This window comes from Ursus maritimus, unplaced genomic scaffold (assembly GCF_017311325.1).
Source record: "Ursus maritimus isolate PB19 unplaced genomic scaffold, ASM1731132v1 scaffold_22, whole genome shotgun sequence".
Lineage (NCBI taxonomy): Eukaryota > Metazoa > Chordata > Mammalia > Carnivora > Ursidae > Ursus > Ursus maritimus.
Genome location: NW_024424675.1, coordinates 43,905,448 through 43,924,962, shown reverse-complemented (window position 1 = coordinate 43,924,962; position 19,515 = coordinate 43,905,448). Strand labels below are relative to the sequence as shown.

At 59.1% G+C, this 19,515-nt stretch overlaps 1 protein-coding gene across 1 annotated transcript; it reads left to right on the top strand.

Annotated features, from left to right (window-relative positions):
• The first annotated feature begins 10,816 nt into the window (after positions 1 to 10,816).
• Positions 10,817 to 19,511, top strand: CTSZ (cathepsin Z). The gene is made up of 6 exons (XM_040638530.1): positions 10,817 to 10,987; positions 11,353 to 11,516; positions 15,754 to 15,933; positions 17,641 to 17,791; positions 17,883 to 18,045; positions 18,887 to 19,511. The coding sequence occupies exons 1-6, from the start codon at positions 10,857 to 10,859 to the stop codon at positions 18,995 to 18,997; spliced, it is 900 nt and encodes a 299-aa protein (XP_040494464.1). The 5' UTR covers positions 10,817 to 10,856; the 3' UTR covers positions 18,998 to 19,511.
• Positions 19,512 to 19,515: the final 4 nt, after the last annotated feature.

Sequence of the window (19,515 nt, the reverse complement as noted above, 5' to 3'; positions counted from 1 at the left end):
ACTCTCTTCTGCTCTCTGCCTGTCATCCTGGTGAAGGGGGTGTTTCTTCCTCTCCAAACACATAATATTGCCCAGTCACTTCCTAGAGTTCAAGACCAAACGCTGCCTTTGTGCACAGTGCCTAGAGGTCTCATGCCAGGTGTGGGCCTGGCCATGGCGGACTCTGGGTGTCGGCACTGGCTCTGGACTCCGGGTGATGGGGATGGGGCTCCTGACATGACAACCCAGCCACAGCTCCCAGTTCATGGGGTGACCGGACCACCTCCAGAGAGCTCTCCCCAACCAAGCCAGTTGTACTATCAGGAACCCTTTGCCTAAACCCATCGCTTGACAGATGAGGCCACGCTATCCCAGAGCATGAAGTGACCTCACCATAGTCACAGCCAGTGAGACGTCCCTACCTTGCTTTAGAAGTGGCCATGGCTCCCGTGTCTTCAGCTATGTTTCCTACGGAGTACTCTGACAGCACCTGGTGGCACCAAGGGGTCCTTTGGGGGAACTTGGGTGGACAGTTTTTATTTTTACATGGTCTACTTTAATATTAATAGGAAAAAAATAATTAGTATTTATAATAGTAAAATGATAATAAGAGAAAGCTTCCTTCGAACTTGGTCAAAGTTGTAAAGGCAACTTGTGATTCTTCAGTGTTTGGGAAAGCGCTACCAAGAGACACATCTCGACTCCATGGCTCTCCATCAAGGCCTTTCCCAACATGGCCCCGCGCTTCCTTTCCAGCCCCTTTGCCAGACTTTGGTCCCCAGAGAGCCGGTGCTGTCCGGGCTCCCGATCCCTCCATGCTGGGCCGTCCACAGGTGTGTGGCCACCTGCCCTCTGCTGCCACCCTACGTGCCAGTCTCTGCTCTTCCAGAAACTGTAGAGCTTCTGCCCAGGCCAGTACCTCTCTCCTGAAGGCCCAGGCCAGCAGGCAGCCGCACCCGGTGGGCACCTGCGTCTCCAGGCCTCTCCCCCGTGTCTGCCAAGCTCCCAAGGCCCCCGTTCTCAGAACAGCTGCAGATCCGGAGCTGCCGTGCACTGGGCAGTCATTCAGAGCCAGGGATAAGGAGATGAAGGAGACAGATGCAGGCAGCCACTGAGCTGGTGGAGAAGCTCCCCGTGGCAGACTCTGGCCCCCAGGACGTGGACTCAAAGGCAGGACCAAAGGCACTCAGACCCGGAGTCCCCTGGTGCTCCCTCCCCCGCCTCTGACCGGACAGGTGACCTCGGCTGAGGGGCTGGCCCTGCCTGTCATCACACTGACCAGCAGGCAGCCCTAAACCCGGTGCACTTTCCACAGGCCTGGTGAGGCCCGAGACGGGAGGTCAGTGATCCGGACAGGAAAGTCACTGACTGCTCTGTAGTGTCCTTTTTGCTGGAAAATACTTAACAAAGTAAAAGGAGCTGGAGTGTTACCTGCAGGAAGAAGGACTTTGTCTCGTGGGTGCCAGCCCAGGGCTGCTCCTGTCCTCCACTGTCCAGTGACCTCATGGGCCATGTGTCGACCGAGAGCGCCGCATGACCCTGGGTCGGGGACCCGACCAGAGCAGATGTTGCCGTAAGGGAACTACCGGGACAGCTATGAAATTTGAATACACGCTGTGTGGATTGAATAATCACATTGTATCCATGTTGTATTTCCTGAATTTGATCATGGACGGGTTACACACATGGAAATTCTTGTTTTCAAGAGATAGTATGAATACTCAGGGACAAGAGTCACCTTGCCCCCAGCTCACTCGCAAACAGTTGGGCAAGAACAGTAACAATGTGATAAATGTCGAGAGTCTGGTTAAGCAAATGTGGCAAAATGTTAACAATTGGTGAATCTTTGCAAACGGAGCACAAGATTAATACTCTTGCAACATCTCTGAGTTTGGAATGTTTTTCTACTCCAATCTGAATGACCACATGATGACAGATGGATCTGGTCCAAACCCTGCCACCCCCAACGGTAAAGAGAAGAAAGTATAAATTCAAGAGGAAGAAATTTGCATGTACCGAGCAGTATTTTTTTCACAAGTTAAAAACATATATACACAGAATAAACCTTTCTGCTTGCATGACAGTCACCCCCCACCCCGCGCCTTTGCTCTTCCCTCTGACCCCTCACCCGCCCTCCCCACCCTCCCTCTGCTCATGTGACCGCAAAACTCCAAGGCAGAGCCCAGGATCCCCGGCAGCAGCATCCTAGGTGGGAGCCCCCCGCAGGTGCAGAACCATAGTTCACAGCCATCTGTGCAGCTGTTTGCTAATTACCCAGCCTCATGCCTTGTCTCTCCCCGCTGGCCTGGGAGCAGCCCGTGTCATTTCACCTTTGAGTCCCCAGAGTGCCTGATACAGGAGAGGGCCTCAGCAAATGTTTGTTGAGTGCACACCAACAGCTGGGCAAGTCTGAGCAGTCATGCTCGGAATGGCAATTTTTCTTAAAGCCAATAATGTATTTATTCACGAGTATGTCCTGATGGGTGAGGTGGGGGCATGGTGCCCGAGGACTTTTTCTCTGGCCCCTAAGAGGTGGTCTAGGCTGAAAGTGTAGACTGTTCCAAGAAAGCTGGATGTCAGGACCGGATTGTAGAAGGAGCGACCGCACGAGCTATTACGGGAAGCAGTGGCTGGCAAGGCTGCTGAAAGGGGCCCGTGTTGGCCGCCGCGGGGACCACTGGGCTGGGCCAAAGGGGCATTTTTAATCTTTCTGTGTTCATTCTTTGCTGTATGAGCAGGATCCAGTGTGTTGAGGTCCCCCCGCCAAACCTCCACCCTGGAGCACATTCCTCTTGGTCATCTCAGTTTGCTCAGGGAGGGAAAAGGCCAGGTTTCCAGATGGGCGCTTAAAAGGTTTTTCTGTTAATGGGGCAGTTGGCAAAAAAAAAAAAACAAAAGTTGGGGTGGAGAGGAGAGGAACCCTGTTTGCTTTGATTCCTGGCTCCCTGGCAGTGTTGACTCAGTCTGGGCGGCTGTGCTGAGCTTTGGCCGCTGTGAGGGGCGGGGCAGATCGGGGCAGGGAGGCTTGGCGGCCCCAGCAGCTCAGGGAGGCCCACCTCCTCCCAAAACTTGCATTTTCCCAGCTGTAGAATGGGATGATGGTCCTGAGTCCCAGGTTTGCGGGAAAGACAGAGCACGCCGGGGTTAACCCCCAACATCCCCTCGCAGGCGGTGCTTTTCACGTGGGCTTTGCAGGATGGAAACGAAAGATGTGTGGACAGCGCCATTCATTCAATACCTAGGAACCGAGTGCCCACGGTGGGTGAGGGCCCAGAGGGCTGTGCTCTGGGATCGAAACTGTGTGGACAGAGCAGGGGGGCAAGTAGTAGGTCCACACCATTTCATTTACCCAGGGACCTGCTCTCCTGCAGAAGGAGCTCTCCTCTGACCGCCAACACAAGCCAGAGAAGGGGTGGAGGTACGGGCTTTCCCAGAGCAAGAGAAACGGTCCTTTCCCCCAACGCAGGTAAACTGTCCCTTGAGAGGCTGGCCTTCCCCAGGGTCTGTTCTCCAGCCAAGCTGAAGGTGACCCCCAGCCCTGAACGGCAGCAAAGGATTAGAGGGGGCCGTCTGTGATGAGTGAAAAACACCTTTTCTCCCCACGAGGAAGGGCCGTGGCGAAGGCAGGTTGGGAATGAGGGCTCGGGGCAGGGCTTTAGCGAGCTTTGCCCAAGAAGGCAGAGGGCAGGAGCAAGAGCTTCCCTGAGCGGGCGTGATGCCGCACGACGAGGACACCAGGAGGACGAAGAAGGACAACCAGGCCCACCCTTCGCTGAAACACCCTCTCTCCCCTGGCAGGCCGTGGCCGACCGTCCATGAGAAGACGCGGTGGTAGCGAGCCTTTTCCTGCATGACACTTGGCTCTATTATGGGAACAGAACTAAGATGATAAGAAAAACCAAGTGTCACCCAGAAACCCCAAATCGGCTGTTTCCAGACTTCCCCCAGGAGATGGCCCTCCGGGGTCAGATGGAGCTCCCCCCCACCTCCGCTGGGCAAATGAAATATAATTAGGAGAAAAACAGAGTACTCAGAGATTTCATTGATTCCATCCGCCCCTGATCCTTCCACCTCTGAGTGCATTGAAGTTCCTTGAATAACTCAGAGAAGGTTGTTGAATTATAGTGTTTGCTTGTGATTCAGAAGCAGAAATTTTTCCAAATGTCTTAGCAAGAAAGTGACATCTGAGGGGCCATTATGAGTGAGTCAGCGCGTGTGGGTAGGTCATCAGATGAACTGAGCTCTACTTTCTTGTACTCTGCCGTCGCTGTTCTCTTACTGTACAGGAAAGTTCTGGGGGGGGTGAAGAAGTAAGTACAGGAGAAGAGAACGAGGAAGATGTCGCTGGTTTTCACTGAGCAGGGCTGCCTGGCGACACAGAGGAGGTCAGACCTCCGCCCGCACCGCTGCAATGCGCTGTCCCCTGCAATGCTACGTGGACCCGCTGGGCTGCCCTCGTCTCCTTCCCAGCCGCTGGGCCCGGAGAGCGCGAGCGCCGTGCCACCTCTGCGGGGACGCTGCGAGTCCCATCCCGGGCTGTGGCGTCTCTGATCTGCAGGAGGAAGCGCGCGGCGCGCACCACTGCCCCTGAGCGGCTGTGAGTGTCGAGCCGCGCGGACACATTAACCTTCTCAGCCGCATCTCTCCCATCTCCCAAGGTGTGCGGGTCCTGATAAGCCATGTGCAGTGGCAGGAACAGAGATAAGCAGGGTATGGTTCGGTACCTGGAGCCGAAATCAAACAAAAATATGTACTTTTTGAAGCCCAGTGTTTGTCCAAGAAACCTCTGTTTTAAGTCTCAGGAATCCATTCGTTTACCCAACAAATATTGGCTGAGTACAATTTGGGGGCTCGAGGGACCTCGGAGAAGTGGGGCGTTTGGGCCCTACAGCCCTTGGATGCAGAGACAGGACAGCACCACCCCCTTCTCGTTGGCCTTTGCCAAGGTCTCCGCCACCTCTCACACGCCGCCCCCTCGGGCCCGCTCTTGAGCAAGGTGATGATTCTCTCCATCGTGCGGTGGAGTCTGAGGCTTGGGGAGGGAAAGGACAAGCTCAGATCCTGGGATGATATGGCAGAACCAGAGAGAGTCACAGGGCTTCGGACCCTGACGTTGAGGGGTACGCTCCGAGGAGTCAAGAAGCAGGCTGGCCAGACCGCCTCCAGCTGGGCATCCGAGGCGTCCGCACGGCTCAGCTCACCTTCCTCCTCATCTCTGGTCTGTAAGTGGGTCGGTCCACCAGCACCCCCTCCTAGGTACGTGGCCCCACAGGTCCACTCTCACTGCGTCTCCAGGAGCATCCCTGCCCCGTCACCATCAGCTCTCCCATCTGTGACTGTGGGAGCCCCCACTGCACACACACCTCCCCCCGCCCCAGCCTCCTTCCATTTCACCCTCCCGGCATCAGCAAAGGGATCTCATGAAACAACAATCAGACCTCGTCCACTGCTTTCTGGGGAACTAGCTGCAGCTAGGGTAAAACCAAGCCTCTCAGCCCTCTCGCCACGGCAGATGTGGTGTTGTTCAGACCTCCGATGGGGCGAAGGAGAGCCAGGTGCAGGCCTAACCTGGGGAGGGAAGGAAGGAGAGGTGGGCGGAATGGAGCAGTATCGGAAGTATGGCCTGGACTGCAGAGCTCCAAGCTGTGGTCCCTGTAGCTGGGAAGCTGGGAGGGATGTTTAGGGCCCTGTTGGCTCTCCGGTGACTTCACCCCTGCCTACCTCCTGGCCAGCCGTCTCTGCTGCCCTACCGGCTTCTTCCAGCTGGTCATGCCTACCAATGTGTGTGCGTTTCAAGGCCTTTGCATACATTCTTCCTTCTGTTTTAAAAGTCCAGCACTTTCCATGGCTATGTCCTCATCATTCCATCCCAACCCTGTGGAAGGCTGTAAGAACCGTCCCAGACCAGACTCCCCAGAGGGCGCCCTGTCTCTAGCATTGCCCTGTGGGACTTATCACTGCTGTATCCCCAGGGCTGGGACAGTGGTCTGGCACAAACTAGGGGCTCAACAAATATTTGCCAACCGCCTGAATAGAGAGAGTGAACTGACGTGATCCGGTGAATGACTAAGAGCCCTCTGGTCGTGGGCCGCTCCTGAGCCGGCTGTATGTTACATGCCCGACTGTGCCCGACGGGTTCTGGAGGTGTTGCGGTGGGGCAGCCCCACAAATGGGACCCCACGTTTCCTCCCAAGCAGACGTGTGCAGCCGGGAGAGGGTCTATACCCTCCTCTGATGGCATTTGGGGACAGTGGCAGGATAGCCTGTGCGTGCACCTCCCTACTCCTCTGAAAGGCCTTGGCTGCAAAGGTGTCTGGGAAGTGACAGGAGCGTGGACGGAGAGGGGCTGCGGCCGGCAAGGAAGCCACGGTGCCCCGCAAAGCCCGACTCGTCAGCACCCACCAAAACAAAGGCCCGTATCCAGGATGTGGCAAAACTCAGGAATGTGGAGTAATAGGAAACGTCTGCCGCTTGCCGGGTGGGAGCCGAACGACATGGCACAGAAGTCGAGGGAGAGGAAGGATTTCCAATAAATGGAAAGTCAGCCCGTGTTCTTCCTTGGGTGGCGAGAGTGCGCCAGCCCTGGCCTGTCGAGTCTGCGCGCTCCTCAACACAACGAGGGGGAAAATCACCCTTATTTTAGAAACGAATAGGCTTTTGTGCTGGGGCATTGGGTCACATGTTCGCCAGGAGACTTTATGGGGTGAAAAAACAGGATTGACACCTGCCACCCACAGGCCTCCTGTCTGTTGACCACAGGTCTCTAGAGCCCTCTGGAGCCTGTCTTCCCCCTGTAAAATGGGGGGTGAGCCTCTGACTCCACCTCAGCGGGGTTGTGCCAACAATCAAAGGAGGACAGACATTTCTCAGAGTGGTGGGTGTCCTAGAGTGTCATCATCTCTGCCTTGAAGCCCCACCAGGGAGCAGGTATGGCCCGGTTACAACCGGGAAGACAGGCCTCGGGCACCGAGTCAGTTCGCGGGGAGAGAACTTGCTTCCAGGAGAGCCTCCGAGCTCTCAGACGTACGCTCGGTGCCGCTCCAGGCTCACCACTGCCGGCGTCGAGGAGCCGAGACAGCAGGGCCAGGAGCCAGGCACAGGCGTGTGGGCCTCGGAGGCAGCTGGGCGTGGGGCCCTGCCCTGAGCCTCCCCAGCCCGGGCCAGGGGAGAAGGTGAGTCAGGATCCTTGAAGTGCCCTCGGGCAAGCGGAGTGGCGTCAGGAAGGGACTGGGCTGTCAGGTTTCGGAGTCCCAGAAGCTGGTGCTCGGTGCTTCTGCTCTGAAGAGAGCAGGCCCGAGGGTGGATTCCACGGGGCGGGGCGGGCGCTGGGGGCGGCCGGTTCCAGCAGGTTGCCTGGCACGTCCTTCCTCGTGGTCCAGGAGCCTTCCAAGTTTGCCCGTGTGCCCTCACGTGGGCTCCGCTTGGCTGATAGCAGTGTGCCGCCGGCGCTGAACCCTGGGTTCGGCTGTGTCCACGGCCACCCCCTCGACAGAACACGTTTGGGGACCTCTACTGAAAGGAACCCCCCACCCCATGCCCGTAACCCCCGGAGGGACGCAGCCAGCCTGCTCCGAGAGCTGTCGGCCAGGCCGACGGGCACCCACTGACCACAGCCAAGTTCAGAGGGAGAAGGAGCCCGAGGTCCTCGGGTTTGAGCCATCACAGGGGCTCAGGAGACAGGGTGATCCCATCAGACCTCACTTCCTTCTTCTTGCCTTGAAAGTTGTGATTTTAAATGTCCGGACTCCCCCCACCCCCACCCGCCCCCGCCGGCCCTGTTTTCCCTCATTTTCTGAGTGTGAGTTGCTTCTGTGTGGGGAAAATCCTGGTTAGCCGCCGCTGGTCGGCTCCGGAGGCCCTACCTGTTAGCAGTCTGAGGACACCCCGCCCCTCCTTGCCACCTGCGTGCCCCGGGGTTCCATGCTCCTGACCTTCTTACCTGCAATGTGGTGATTTAGAAGAAATACGTATTTGGTCATTCAGATGACCACAATATAGTTCTCATACGTGTTTGATTTTTGTCCACAGTTCCTGGCTCACAAGTCCCCAAACCCTTGGCATTTTGAAAGCAGTTAAGGGCGATAAAGGTGGGGGTTTTTGTTGTTGCTGTTTTGTGTCTTTTTTAAATAGGCTCCACGCCCAACATGAAGCCCAATGTGGGGCTCGAACTCATGACCCTGAGATTAAGTCCTGAGCTCAGATCAAGAGTCTGATGCTCAACCTCAACCGACTGAGTCACCCGGGCACCCCAACATGTCTCTTATTAGGTTAATAGAGGCTACTTTGGACCCCACCCAAGGTGGGCGCTGGTAAACCAAAGGGCCCACCTTGTGGTTAGTGGGTTACAATTTCTAGTCCCTTCCCCCCCAGACCTCCTCCTCCGAGGGCTGGGGGGCACCTGGAGAGGGCCTGGAAGCTCCACACCCTTTCCCCATTCTTCGCCTTGTCTATCTCTAGATCTGGCTGCTGATTCTTATCCTTTAATACCCTGGGAAATGTAGCCCCCTGAGTTCTGTGAGCCGCTCTGGCAAATGAATCGAACGTAAGGAAGGGGTGTTTGGAACCTCCAATCTGTAATGGATTGGAGGGGCTCTCAACTGGTCTCTGATGTGGGGGGCAGTCTTGTAGGACCGAGCCCCGAACCTGTGGTATCCGGCGCCAGACAGGCTCAGGACCGCGCTGAGATCTCAGCCGCCCAGCTGGTATCTGAGAATTGCTGGGTATTTGGGGGGCAAGGGGAGGGGACCCACGTCTCATGCTGGAATCGGGTCAGGGAACTTTTAAAGACCACCCCTCTGTCTGACCCCAGCCCAGAGAGGCCTACGGATCAGTCAAGCCCAGCAAAGAATTTGCAGGGCCTGGAGCAAAATGAGCATGTGGGCCTGGTGCAGGCCAGCGTCCAGGCTGAGCGCGGGGCCCTCTGAGCACAAGGCGCCTACACCCAGGGCGTCTTCAGTTCTCCCAAGGGCTGTATGACTGGGGTCCCGAGCAAGAATTCCTATCCCCATTCAAAGGCAAATGTGACCTCCGGAATGCAGGGGATGGGGACCAGGATTGCAGCTCACAGGGCGCTAAGAAGACCAGGTGTTTGGTAACTAGATGTCTGTCCTACCACACAGATGGGTCGCTCAGATAAAAGTTATCTCTGCTCATAACGCTCATTCTGGGAAAGACTCCCAATCTAGCTTCTTCTTGGGAGTCAGGGGAGGGGCAAAAGCCTCTCTTGAGCCCGCAGAGTGTCCCTTGCCTTCGGCTCAGAGTCATCTTCATGCCAAAGTGGCCATCTGGGGTGACCTGCCCTCGGCCCCTGCAGTGGAAAAACTTGTAAGTCAGCACATTTTCACCCAATATTAGGGACGTGGCCCCAGACCTCACAGCCCAGCCATCAGAGGGGAAGTGCTGAGTGAGTTCTCCCCACCCCGGGGCCTTCTGTTTGCCTTGCTGTAAATCACGTGACTGGCCTTTGTGCCGTCTGGACCCTGACAGTCTGTGGGTACAGGAGGCCCCCAACAATAGTTTTCACCCACGGGATCGTCACCACTCTGGCTGTTCCCAAGCAATGATGAGCTTTTAGCTTTTTCTTTAGCGGGGACCAGAAGTCCACCTTCCAGGAAGGCCCCACCCGGGGGACATGAGAGGGTCAGCCACTGGCTTTTTTCCCCGTGTGGATGTCCTGCCTCCCCTTAGTTGACATGAGGTGGAAGCGGAAGCGGGTCCCACATAGCTCACACCCAGAGCGGAGGAAAGGGCTCTGAGACCAGGCCCAGGGCACCTGTTGGGGCAAGCCCACTTCCACAGGCCTGGTTTTAGTGCCCACCTCATGCCACCCCCCAACCCCCTCCCCCACCCCAGCTAAGACCTGAGTGCTTTCTTGCGGGATCAGGTGGCGGCCCCATCCCACCCCCCTCGCACCTCCCAGTGATGAGCTGACTGGGACTAAGGGTTACCAGGAGCCAACTTTCCAGGAAGGTCACAGACACATTAGTGGATAAAGCCCAGGTCTGCACTTCGGGGCCTCAGCAATGGCCTTTTAGGAGCAGGGACGAAACTTCTGGACTGGTAAAGCGGGCCGGGTCTTTGCCCCTGTGGCCCGCTTGGCCCTCCCAGGAACTGCCACACAGGCTCGCCAGCACTGCCGGGATCCCGGGCCCACTTCGGCACTTCTGAGGGTGGTCATGGAAACTGCAGGAAGCCCATGGGCATTTTCATTCCAGATGGCCAGCTTGGCGCGGGCAGAGGGAGGGGCCGCAGGAAGGCGGCGAATGCCCATTTACTCATAGGAGAGCCGCCGGAGCCCATCTGAGGAGCGCGTGGCCCGAGAGGCCCCTAGAACACAAGGCCTGGAGCTTGTCTTCCGAGAGGAAGGAGGCCATGTTGTGGCCCTGCTCAGGTGACTGCCGCTCACGAGGACCAGGAGGAAGGGAGACACTGTTAAATCATAAAACCAAGGCCTGGGGGACCCACTTCTGCTTTTGGTTCCCCTTTTGCCCATGACGTATTTCGTTAGCAGGAAAGCTTTTCAAGCATCTTTGGAAGCTGGAATGTGGAAATCATGATTTATGAGCCAAGTGAAATTGTCCTGGAGGGACGTTTTCTAGACGGGTCCCTCCTTCCTGCTCTGCGGAGGGTGAGCCCCTCTGCAGGAAAGGCCTGGGCCTTGGGGCACCGGGCCCGACGAAGCCAGGCGGGGGGTGGGGGGGCTCCGGGTGGGCGGCGGGGAGCAGGCGGCCCGGCAGGTGCACGGCGCGGGGCGAAGGGCGGGGCCGGGGTCAGGGCCAGCGGCGCGCCCCGCCCCGGGGGTGGGTCACCGGGCGCGGCCACCTTAAGGCCAGGGCGGGGCGGGGCGGGCGCAGCGCGAGGCCGGCGGGCGGGGAGCCATGGCGCCGTCTGGGCCGCTGCTGCTGCTGCTCGTGCTGCTGGCCCGCGCGCGGGCCGGGCCCTCCTTCCGCCTGGGCCGGGGCTGCCGCCTGCCCCTGCGGGGGGACCAGCTGTCGGGGCTGGGGCGCAGGTGGGCCACGCGCGGCCGGCCCCTCCCGGGGCTCCTGGGGGCCCTGCCGCCTCCCCGGGGCTCCCCGAACCTGGCGCCCTGCCTCCCTTGACCTTTGAGGGTCAGATCCAGCCCCTGTGTTTTGGGGGGCGCTCCTTCTCTTTACATTTGCTGGGCTGGACCAGCCTGGCCTGGAGTCTTCCGGGTGTTGCTGGGGGAGCAGCGTGGTGCCTGCAGTTGGGGGTGCCCAGTCTCCTTCACATCCTGGGGGGGGTGGGGTCTCCCATGGAGCTGGGCTCCCCTGGTGATTGGGACGGGCACTCTCCCCCCGTCTTATTTTGGGGAAGGGAGTGGGCACTGATGGTGTTGGTGTCGATCTCTTCCAGGACCTACCCCCGGCCTCATGAGTACCTGTCCCCATCGGACCTGCCCAAGAGCTGGGACTGGCGCAACGTGAACGGGGTCAACTACGCCAGTGCCACCAGGAACCAGCACATCCCCCAGTACTGTGGGTCCTGCTGGGCCCACGGCAGCACCAGTGCCATGGCGGGTAGGCGGGCTTCCCCAGCCCTTCCTGATGGTGGGCCACCGAGGCCCAGCCCGACTGCCTCCTGGGCAGCACAGGTGGCCACGGCGGCTGTGATTCTGAGCCTGGACTCGGCTCGGGGTGGGAGGTGTCTGAGCCGCTCAGGCCTCGGGGAGCTGCCCTGTGCCCTCTGCGGCTCCTCACCAGCCCGGAAGGCCGGAGTGATTGATACAAGCGGATTGTTTCCATCGCACAGGATTGGGCTGCCTGGGGCCTGGAGCTCAGTGATAACGTGGGTTGTGGGGGGCCTTTTCTGTTCCCAAAGCTTGTGACCCCGGCCATTTGGGATCAAATCAGAAATGCAGACTCACTCAACCCCCTGCCCGTGATGCGGACAAGGAAGTGAAAGCACTTTTCAGCAGCAGTTAATATTTGAGCTGCAGGCCCATCCTGGGCTTGGAATATTGAGCAAGGCTGGCTGGTTTTCTCATCTGGCCCTGAGCCGGCTGGCCACCGTGAGGGGAGGCCTTGGGAGAGGAGGGAGGAGAGACGTCACCCAGCCCTGGGCCTCCGTTCAGCCCCAAGCCGGCCTGCTAGCATGTGGGAGGGGCTCTGCCATCTCCAGGGGCCGCCCAGGGGTCCAGAAGCCTGCACTGGCACCGGAAACCCATGGCAGAAGGGACTCTCCGACTGGGAGCTCATGGGCAGGCCTGGTGTTGTCTGTGGCCTCATGTTAAATGGGTTAAGGACAGGGTGGCTCTTTTGAAGCCTCTGAGCTGCCTTGTGACTGTTCCCATTTTGCAGACCAGGGAGCTGAGGTCCCTGGCTAGAAGGTCAGGAGGCTTGGCTGTGGTGTGAGCGGCAGCTGGGAGGATAACCCAGCAGTCTGGACTTTGGGCCAGGACCTCTGCTGGGCTGTCTTTAGGTTGAGGAGTGTGGGGTGGGGTCTGGACTCCAGCTGCAGCTGGGGCATTTGGGGGGTCTCCCTGGTGGCCCTGCCCTGTCTCTCTTTGGGGACTGGTGAGGAGACCCGGGGGGGCTGGAACATACTTCTGACCCTTCAGGAAGGAGGAGGAAGGGGGCAGATAGGCTGAGGCCCCATTTTAAGGTGCGAGAGCCCTTGAGGGAGGCTGGGGAGGCCCCCTGCCTGAGATGGAGATGGACAGGGTCCCTGGAGGATGTGGAGCCCGAGGCTTAACCACCAGAGCCCCTGGGAGACCTGGGCCAGCCAGGCTGACAGGGTGTGGGCAGGCCTTGAGGCAGAGGGTCAGGGCAAAGGCTGGGGCAGGCATGGCGCTCACAGGGAGGAACTGAAAGAGGGCCTTTGTGGCATCCCTAAGGGTGGGGGTTGGACCGAAGGGCCAAGAAGGTCACGGGGCAGGCCCTTGACATGGTTCCCTTTTTGGATGGTCAGCCCTGCCACATTTCTGGAATGGACTGTCTCCTGGGCAGACAACTGCTTCTCTCCTCCTTCTCCTTGAACCTCTAACCTTCTCCCCCAGCAGCGGGGCCCTGCTTCCTCTTTCACTGAGAAAACAGAAGCCCCTAAGAGGGGACTTCCACGGGTACCGGCCCAGCTGCCACCTAACACAGCCTCTCCTGGTCCGCCTTTCCTCCTGTCCCTGGGCATCTGGCGTCCAAGCCCCTGGCTCCCCACCTTGTGCTGGGCCCTGGCCGTCACTGTGCACATGTGAGCAGGGGGCTTCGAGCCTGTGCCCCCTCCAGCCACTGTCCCGATTCTGGGCTCCCAGGAGAGGTGTCTGCAGCCCCTTCTTCCCTCCCCAAGCCTACTCCAGCCTTGCTTCCCCTCCCACTCTGTGGGCACCAAGGCTGCCCACGCGGGGCTGCCACGTGGCAGGTGCAGCGGTCCCCCGCCAGGCCTTGGCCTCTGTGCTTGTGCCCCATCATCTGTCCTCGGGACACTTTCCTTGCCTTTCACACCACCCGCGGTCTCCTGCTGCCTCCAGGCCGTCTTCCCTCTGCTCTGCCAGCTCCTCATCCTCCCAGCGTAGCTTCCGTACATCGGAGTCCCCTGGACTGGCCTCCATGGGCACTGCACCTTTACACCAGCCGCCCGCTCTCCCTCTGCTCGGACACCTGACATCTCAAACCTCAGCCTTCCCACCGTCGCTGGGCTCACCCAGTCGGGACCTTAGCCTTCCTGATACTCACACGGAAGCCTCATGTTGCCCCTCATGCCGTCCTGGGCCAGATCTTGTCGGTTTTACCTTCGAAGTATGTTCTGGACCCCTTTGCTTTTTGCAGCCCCCATCTGTGCACCCCCAGTCTGAAGCCCTGGCTCGTGCACCTGCCCTCGCACCGCCTGGCCTCTCTGCTTGCCCCCTTGCCCTACTGGGGCAGATTGCACTTCTGTTCTGCTTGAAACCCTCTGAGATTTTGGGCAGATAAAACACAAAATCCTTACTTGACCTACAAGAGCCCCTGTCAGCTGGCCTCTATCCTGTGTTGGGACCCTGTGCGTCGAGGCTCTGACTCGTTTGGTGCTGGATGCCCAGCGGGAAGAGGGCCTGGCGTGCAGTGGGGGTGAGCAAGCACCTGCGGATTAGTGAGACAGGCCGGGACAGCGGGAGAGGGGATCTTCCCTGTGTTTGGGCCACGGAAGAAGCGTCTTAGACCCTCGGTGGTTGGGTCAGGTAGGGATCGGATGCGTGATTCAGGGGTGGACGGGGAGGCCCGCACTGGGCGGTAGGGAGTGAGCTCCCCGGAGGCATGGGGCACCCGAGGGCAGACTCGCCCCGGGAGCCCAGCAGGAGGTGCTTTCCCGGGGATGGAGCGGCCACCTGCCCACCTCTGCGGGGAGAAGCCAGGGTCAGCAGCAGCAGCTTCACTGGAGGGGAGGGGACACCAGCGAGGTTGTCCTGGGCCGCAGGGAGAATGGGACTGGGAATGGGGACGCAGAGGGCTGTCGGGAGACTCACTACACAGCAGACACCTGCCGCATCCATGGGGGTGTGTGTGGGGCCACAGGGGCTCTTTGTGAGGTTTCAAGAAAGGCAGGTCCGCGCATGTGTGCAGGTGCTGATGTGGGAGAGAGGCCCGGGTCCTCGTGGGCCTTGGGTAGGGGGCAGGGCCATGCCACTGTTGTCACAGGCGGTGGTTTGGGGACACAGAAAACCCGTATGCTGGGTGGCGGAGAGACGAGGGGCCTGCCTTTGAATTTTCCAGTGAAGTTTGGGAATGAGGGGCGGGGCGGGGTGAGAGGGGTCACTGTGGGCCCTGTGAGAGGGCCATGCGGCAGGGGCCCCCGGTCAGCGCAGCAGCAAGCATCTCCCAGAAATGGGGACACCCCTGCATAGCCACGGCGCGTAAGGAGACACAGAACAACGGAGGCGAAGCGTTTTGGAAATGGCAGTGGGGCCAAGGGGCCGGCACCCCAGCTGCAGGCTTGCACGGTGCGGGGTGTGAGGGTGGAGAACCTCCCTCGGGGAAGCTGCGGGGGGATGTGACCTCCTGGGGGCGGCAGCCGGGGCCAGGCTGCAGTTAGTGAAAGAAACTTCGTGCACTCGAGTAGTCGTGCAGCTGATGCGTCGTACTGAGCCACTGCCGCATGTCAGACACCGTGTCGCGCAGGCGCTGCCGCTGGGGACACGCGCTGCGGGAGAGAGAGCCAGGGAGCTCCGTGCAGTAGTTAGCAGGTGCCATGGGTCAGCACACAAGCTGGGGGGCTGAGAGGTGCAGGGCGGTGCGGAGGCCAGCGACCTGCAGCCAGCAGGTGTGTCTGCACGAAGGGCTCTCTGGGCCAAGGAGTGGCCCGGGCACATGTAGGAAGGGGCAGCGGGCGGCAGGGGCCTTACTGGTGATCGCCGGTGGGTTCCAGAAGGCCAGGCTGGGCGAGAGGGGGACGGGCTGGTCCGAGGAGAAGTGGAGCGGCAGGAGACCCACGGTCTGGGTGGTGACACCAGCGATGTGCATGAGCTGGGTCGGGGGGGGGGCGCTGCTGGTGGGGGGTGCGCCCCAGGGAGCAGGACTGTCCTGTTTCGGGCTCAGTCTTTGGGGCTGGGCTGCAGCTCTCGACCGGCCAGCAGGCGCTTCCGGGGCCCCCCGCAGCCAGCCAGACAGACCCAGCGCTGCCCTGGTGGCGGCCAGGCAGGCAGTATGGGCAGACATACCCGGGCCCAGAAGGGCCAGGAAGGCCCCGGGAGAGCAGAGACTCCTAAGCCTGGGTCGGAGCCCAGATGGGTGGGTGGGCGTGTGCTGGCCAGGTGTGGGTGCTGACCAGGTGTGGGTGCTGCCCTTGCAGACAGGATCAACATCAAGAGGAAGGGGGCGTGGCCCTCCACCCTGCTGTCTGTGCAGCACGTCCTCGACTGTGCCAACGCCGGCTCCTGCGAGGGAGGCAACGACCTGCCGGTGTGGGGGTATGCCCACAAGCACGGCATCCCTGACGAGACCTGCAACAACTACCAGGCTAAGGACCAGGGTAGGTCCCTGCCCGCCCCCACCGCCCTCCTCCCAGGGAAAGTGTGGCCGGGGTACGGGGGTGGGGGGAGGGCCGGATAGAGGTGGGAGCTTGAAACTGGTGGGGCTGGGGGAGCAGACAGCTGGAGCCTGCAGTCCTTGTTGAGAAGTCCATCCAAAAAGACTTGGGGAGGATGTCTCCAGCCTTGTGCCCCGTGTGGCCAGGACTGGCCGTGGCATTGGGGTTCTGCCATGTTGACATTTTGGTGGTTTCCCCGGCCTCTGGAAGGTGAGCCCTTGTCAAGGCAAGAGTACATTTTCCAGGAGTGGGTTCGGGCAGGCCAGCAGGTAGGTAGACTGAAGCACGCAGGTGCAGCTGGAACCCACGTCGGCCTGCTGCCCTGGCCGGGGCTGTGCACATGTGGGTAGACTTGGAGTGGAGGGTCCTGTGTGGACAAGCAGAGCCAGCTGGCCTGGTCTTGGGAGTTGCACAGTCCTTCTGGGCTGCTCCTCTTGGAAGCCAAAGGAAAGAAAGTCCAAACCCCAAACCCATAGTTGGCAGTTTTAAGTCACCTGTCTCTGTCCGAGTTGCCTCTTGGCCAGAGCAGAGAACTGGGGTGAACCCGGTGGGCCGTCCAAGGCAGCAGTGTTGGAGGAATGGGGAGCTCGGGGAGCTTTTCTGCTCCCACTCTCTCCCTCTATAAAAGGGTGAGCTCCAGCAGCCCCCTGTGCCCTCTCAGTGCCTGAGCAGACTCTGGGCACTATCCCACACCCATGGGGTGCCCCCGCCTTGCCTCCGGAGCCATATTGCCCAGCCAGAAAGAATTCCCCCATACTGGTTGGGTGAGTCTTGTTGAAGTGAACACAACAGGGGTCAGAGATCCAAGGAGAGGGCAGATGAAGGGGAGAAGGCTCTGCAGAATTAGGGATCCAGTGGTCCCCAGGAGCCGTGCCTTGCCCTGCACTGGTCTCGTCCAGCCTAGGCTGGGCCCCTGTAACCCACCCGTACAACTGAGCAGACCCGACTGTTGGCAATACATAGTCTTGTCTCCATATTCGCAAATGTGGCCACAGATCCATCCCTCTCCAGTTGTATTGGGCACGGGGCATTTGGTGTCCCAGGGACAAATGAAACCAACAACTTAGTCCTCAAGGAGCCTGATGTCCCAGGGGAGGAATGGACAGATGGGAAGTTATAACAGGTGGGTAACACGAGAGCGGTAAAAAGGCAGGATGGGGGATGTCAAGGGCCTGGGAAGGATGCAGGGGACGGTGTGGTCTTACAGAACTAAAAGCCTCCTTCTTTTTTTTTTAAGCCTAATTCTTGATACCTCCCTACATCAAAAAAATAAGAAAATGCTTATTTTTTTCCAAATGTATTGACCTGTTCACTAGCCAGCAATACAATTATCTTCTTTAAAGCTAATAATTTAATTACTCTTTTTGGCGATGGAGTCTTGTGAAAAGACCGTTCATGGCCTTTAAAGAAAAGAAAGGAGGCTAACTTCTGAGTGGCCTACTCCGCGCATGACCTCGTGTCTTGCTTTGTCGCTGAGGTGGGGGAAGGGCGCTTCGTTACTTGCGCCGCTGGAGGAAGAGCGTCATCGGTGCCCCGGTGGCGGGCTGATTGCCCTCTCGGCTAAGCTGGCCAAGTGGAGAGCACGGGAGGGTGTGCTTGTGAGCAGGTCACGGGGCGGCAGCCTCACGCCGACTTCGCCTGTGCCCCCAGAGTGCAACAAGTTCAACCAGTGCGGGACGTGCACGGAATTCAAGGAGTGCCACGCCATCCAGAACTACACCCTCTGGAAGGTTGGCGACTACGGCTCCCTCTCCGGCAGGGAGAAGATGATGGCAGAGATCTACGCCAACGGCCCCATCAGGTGAGGAGCCCCGGGCTGGTCTGTGGGCTCGGGACGGAACAGGGCTCGGTCCTTCCCGCGGGGCGCTAACTCCCCCGTGGCTTGCGCTCAGCTGCGGTATCATGGCCACGGAGAAGATGGTGGACTACACGGGAGGCATCTACGCGGAGTACCATGACCAGGCCGACATAAACCACGTCATTTCCGTGGTCGGCTGGGGTGTCAGCGACGGCACGGAGTACTGGATTGTCCGCAATTCGTGGGGGGAGCCGTGGGTAAGATGCTTGCAGATGCCCCCCCCAACTCCCCTGCTTCTGCCGGCTTCACGGCCGAGAACCGCGGCCCCGAGTCTGGGGTCGGACCCTCCTGGCGGGGAGGGCGGGCTGTCACTGTCCTGTAGGTCATGGCACGTGTAGCGGCATCCCTGGCCCCCTACCCGTCAGACGCCAGTGGCTCCTCCCCATCCCCCCAAGCGGCCACCAACAGTGTCTGGAGATATTGCCACGTGTCTCCTGGGGGCCCCGCCCTGGTTGTGAAGCACTGTTCTGGAACTTTCAGTTCAGCTCGACGGTTCCTTTACAACCATCTTGTCCTTTCTGCTGCCACAGTCTCAGCTCTCTTAAGTAATAGTGTGGAATATTTTCAAAAATACTTCTGAGTTGGGTCAGAAATCCAGAGGAGATAAATTAACTGCCAGAATTTTCATTTCTAAGACCCAGTATTAACCATTAGGAGCTTAAGACGCAGAAATTCATTACTCTGAAGTGGGGGAGAGTGATTAATGTTGAAGTGATGAAATGTCAGTATTTTTGATGAAAGGACTAGAAACCAGGGATATTAATAGGTAGTTAAGTCATCTGGCCCGAAGAGTCAACATCCTAGTTACTTTCATTTGCTTTCGGCTTACAGGGCCGTGCACCGTGCTTGTTAAACATTAACCAAGTAAAAATATTTCACAGAAGGTATTTGAGTCGGGGTCCCGCGCAAGGGCGGGAGCAGCCGAGCAGGCATCACGCCTGAGGCTGGGGGGGCGGGGGGAGGGTCAGTGTGTGCATGGAGAGCAGAAGCCATGGAAGACGGGGGTGGGGAGCTAATGCGTGACCCCTCTTCCCCCAGGGCGAGCACGGCTGGATGAGGATAGTGACCAGCACCTATAAAGATGGGAAGGGTGCCAGTTACAACCTTGCTGTCGAAGAGTCCTGTACGTTTGGAGACCCCATTGTTTAAGGCACAGGCCTCCAGAAAAGCGGTGTTTCAAGAAATGGTATCGTGAACCACAATCAGAGGGGGTCCTATCACTGTGGGCACTGGGTTGGTACCACCACGGTCTGAAGGGACGAGGGGCTGGCATTCAATGTATCTGATGGCTGGTCGCAGCACTGGGCGCCTAGAAGGGGCGCTGTCAACACGCAGACTGCTCTGACACTGGCCGGAAGCGCACTCCTGGGGGAAGAGTCTGAAGTGGGATGGCTGAGACCCCCGTGCCGGCGGCTCCCCTGCCACCATGACGGCCGCAGACGGTCTGCCCGGCCAAGGTGTGATCCGCAGACCGTAAGGGAGCTCTGGTCTCTTCAGTACATGGTTTGATGTTTTCACGTGGCAGCTGTGGTCTGTGATGTGGTGAAAAGGGCAGCGTTATCACCAGTTCTGTATCACCTTGGATCAGTGGTGGGGTGGAGGGAGACGAGGGCCATGTGAGATTGCCCAAGTGATGAATAAAACACGGGACTCCCCACAGGCATAGA

Bases quoted from the DNA above. Each gene is read 5' to 3' on its own strand.
- CTSZ (XM_040638530.1), top strand. From the start codon at position 10,857: ATGGCGCCGTCTGGGCCGCTGCTGCTGCTGCTCGTGCTGCTGGCCCGC. The intron at 10,988-11,352 runs GTGGGCCACGCG...GATCTCTTCCAG, and splicing joins CTGTCGGGGCTGGGGCGCAG to GACCTACCCCCGGCCTCATG. The intron at 18,046-18,886 runs GTAAGATGCTTG...CTCTTCCCCCAG, and splicing joins ATTCGTGGGGGGAGCCGTGG to GGCGAGCACGGCTGGATGAG.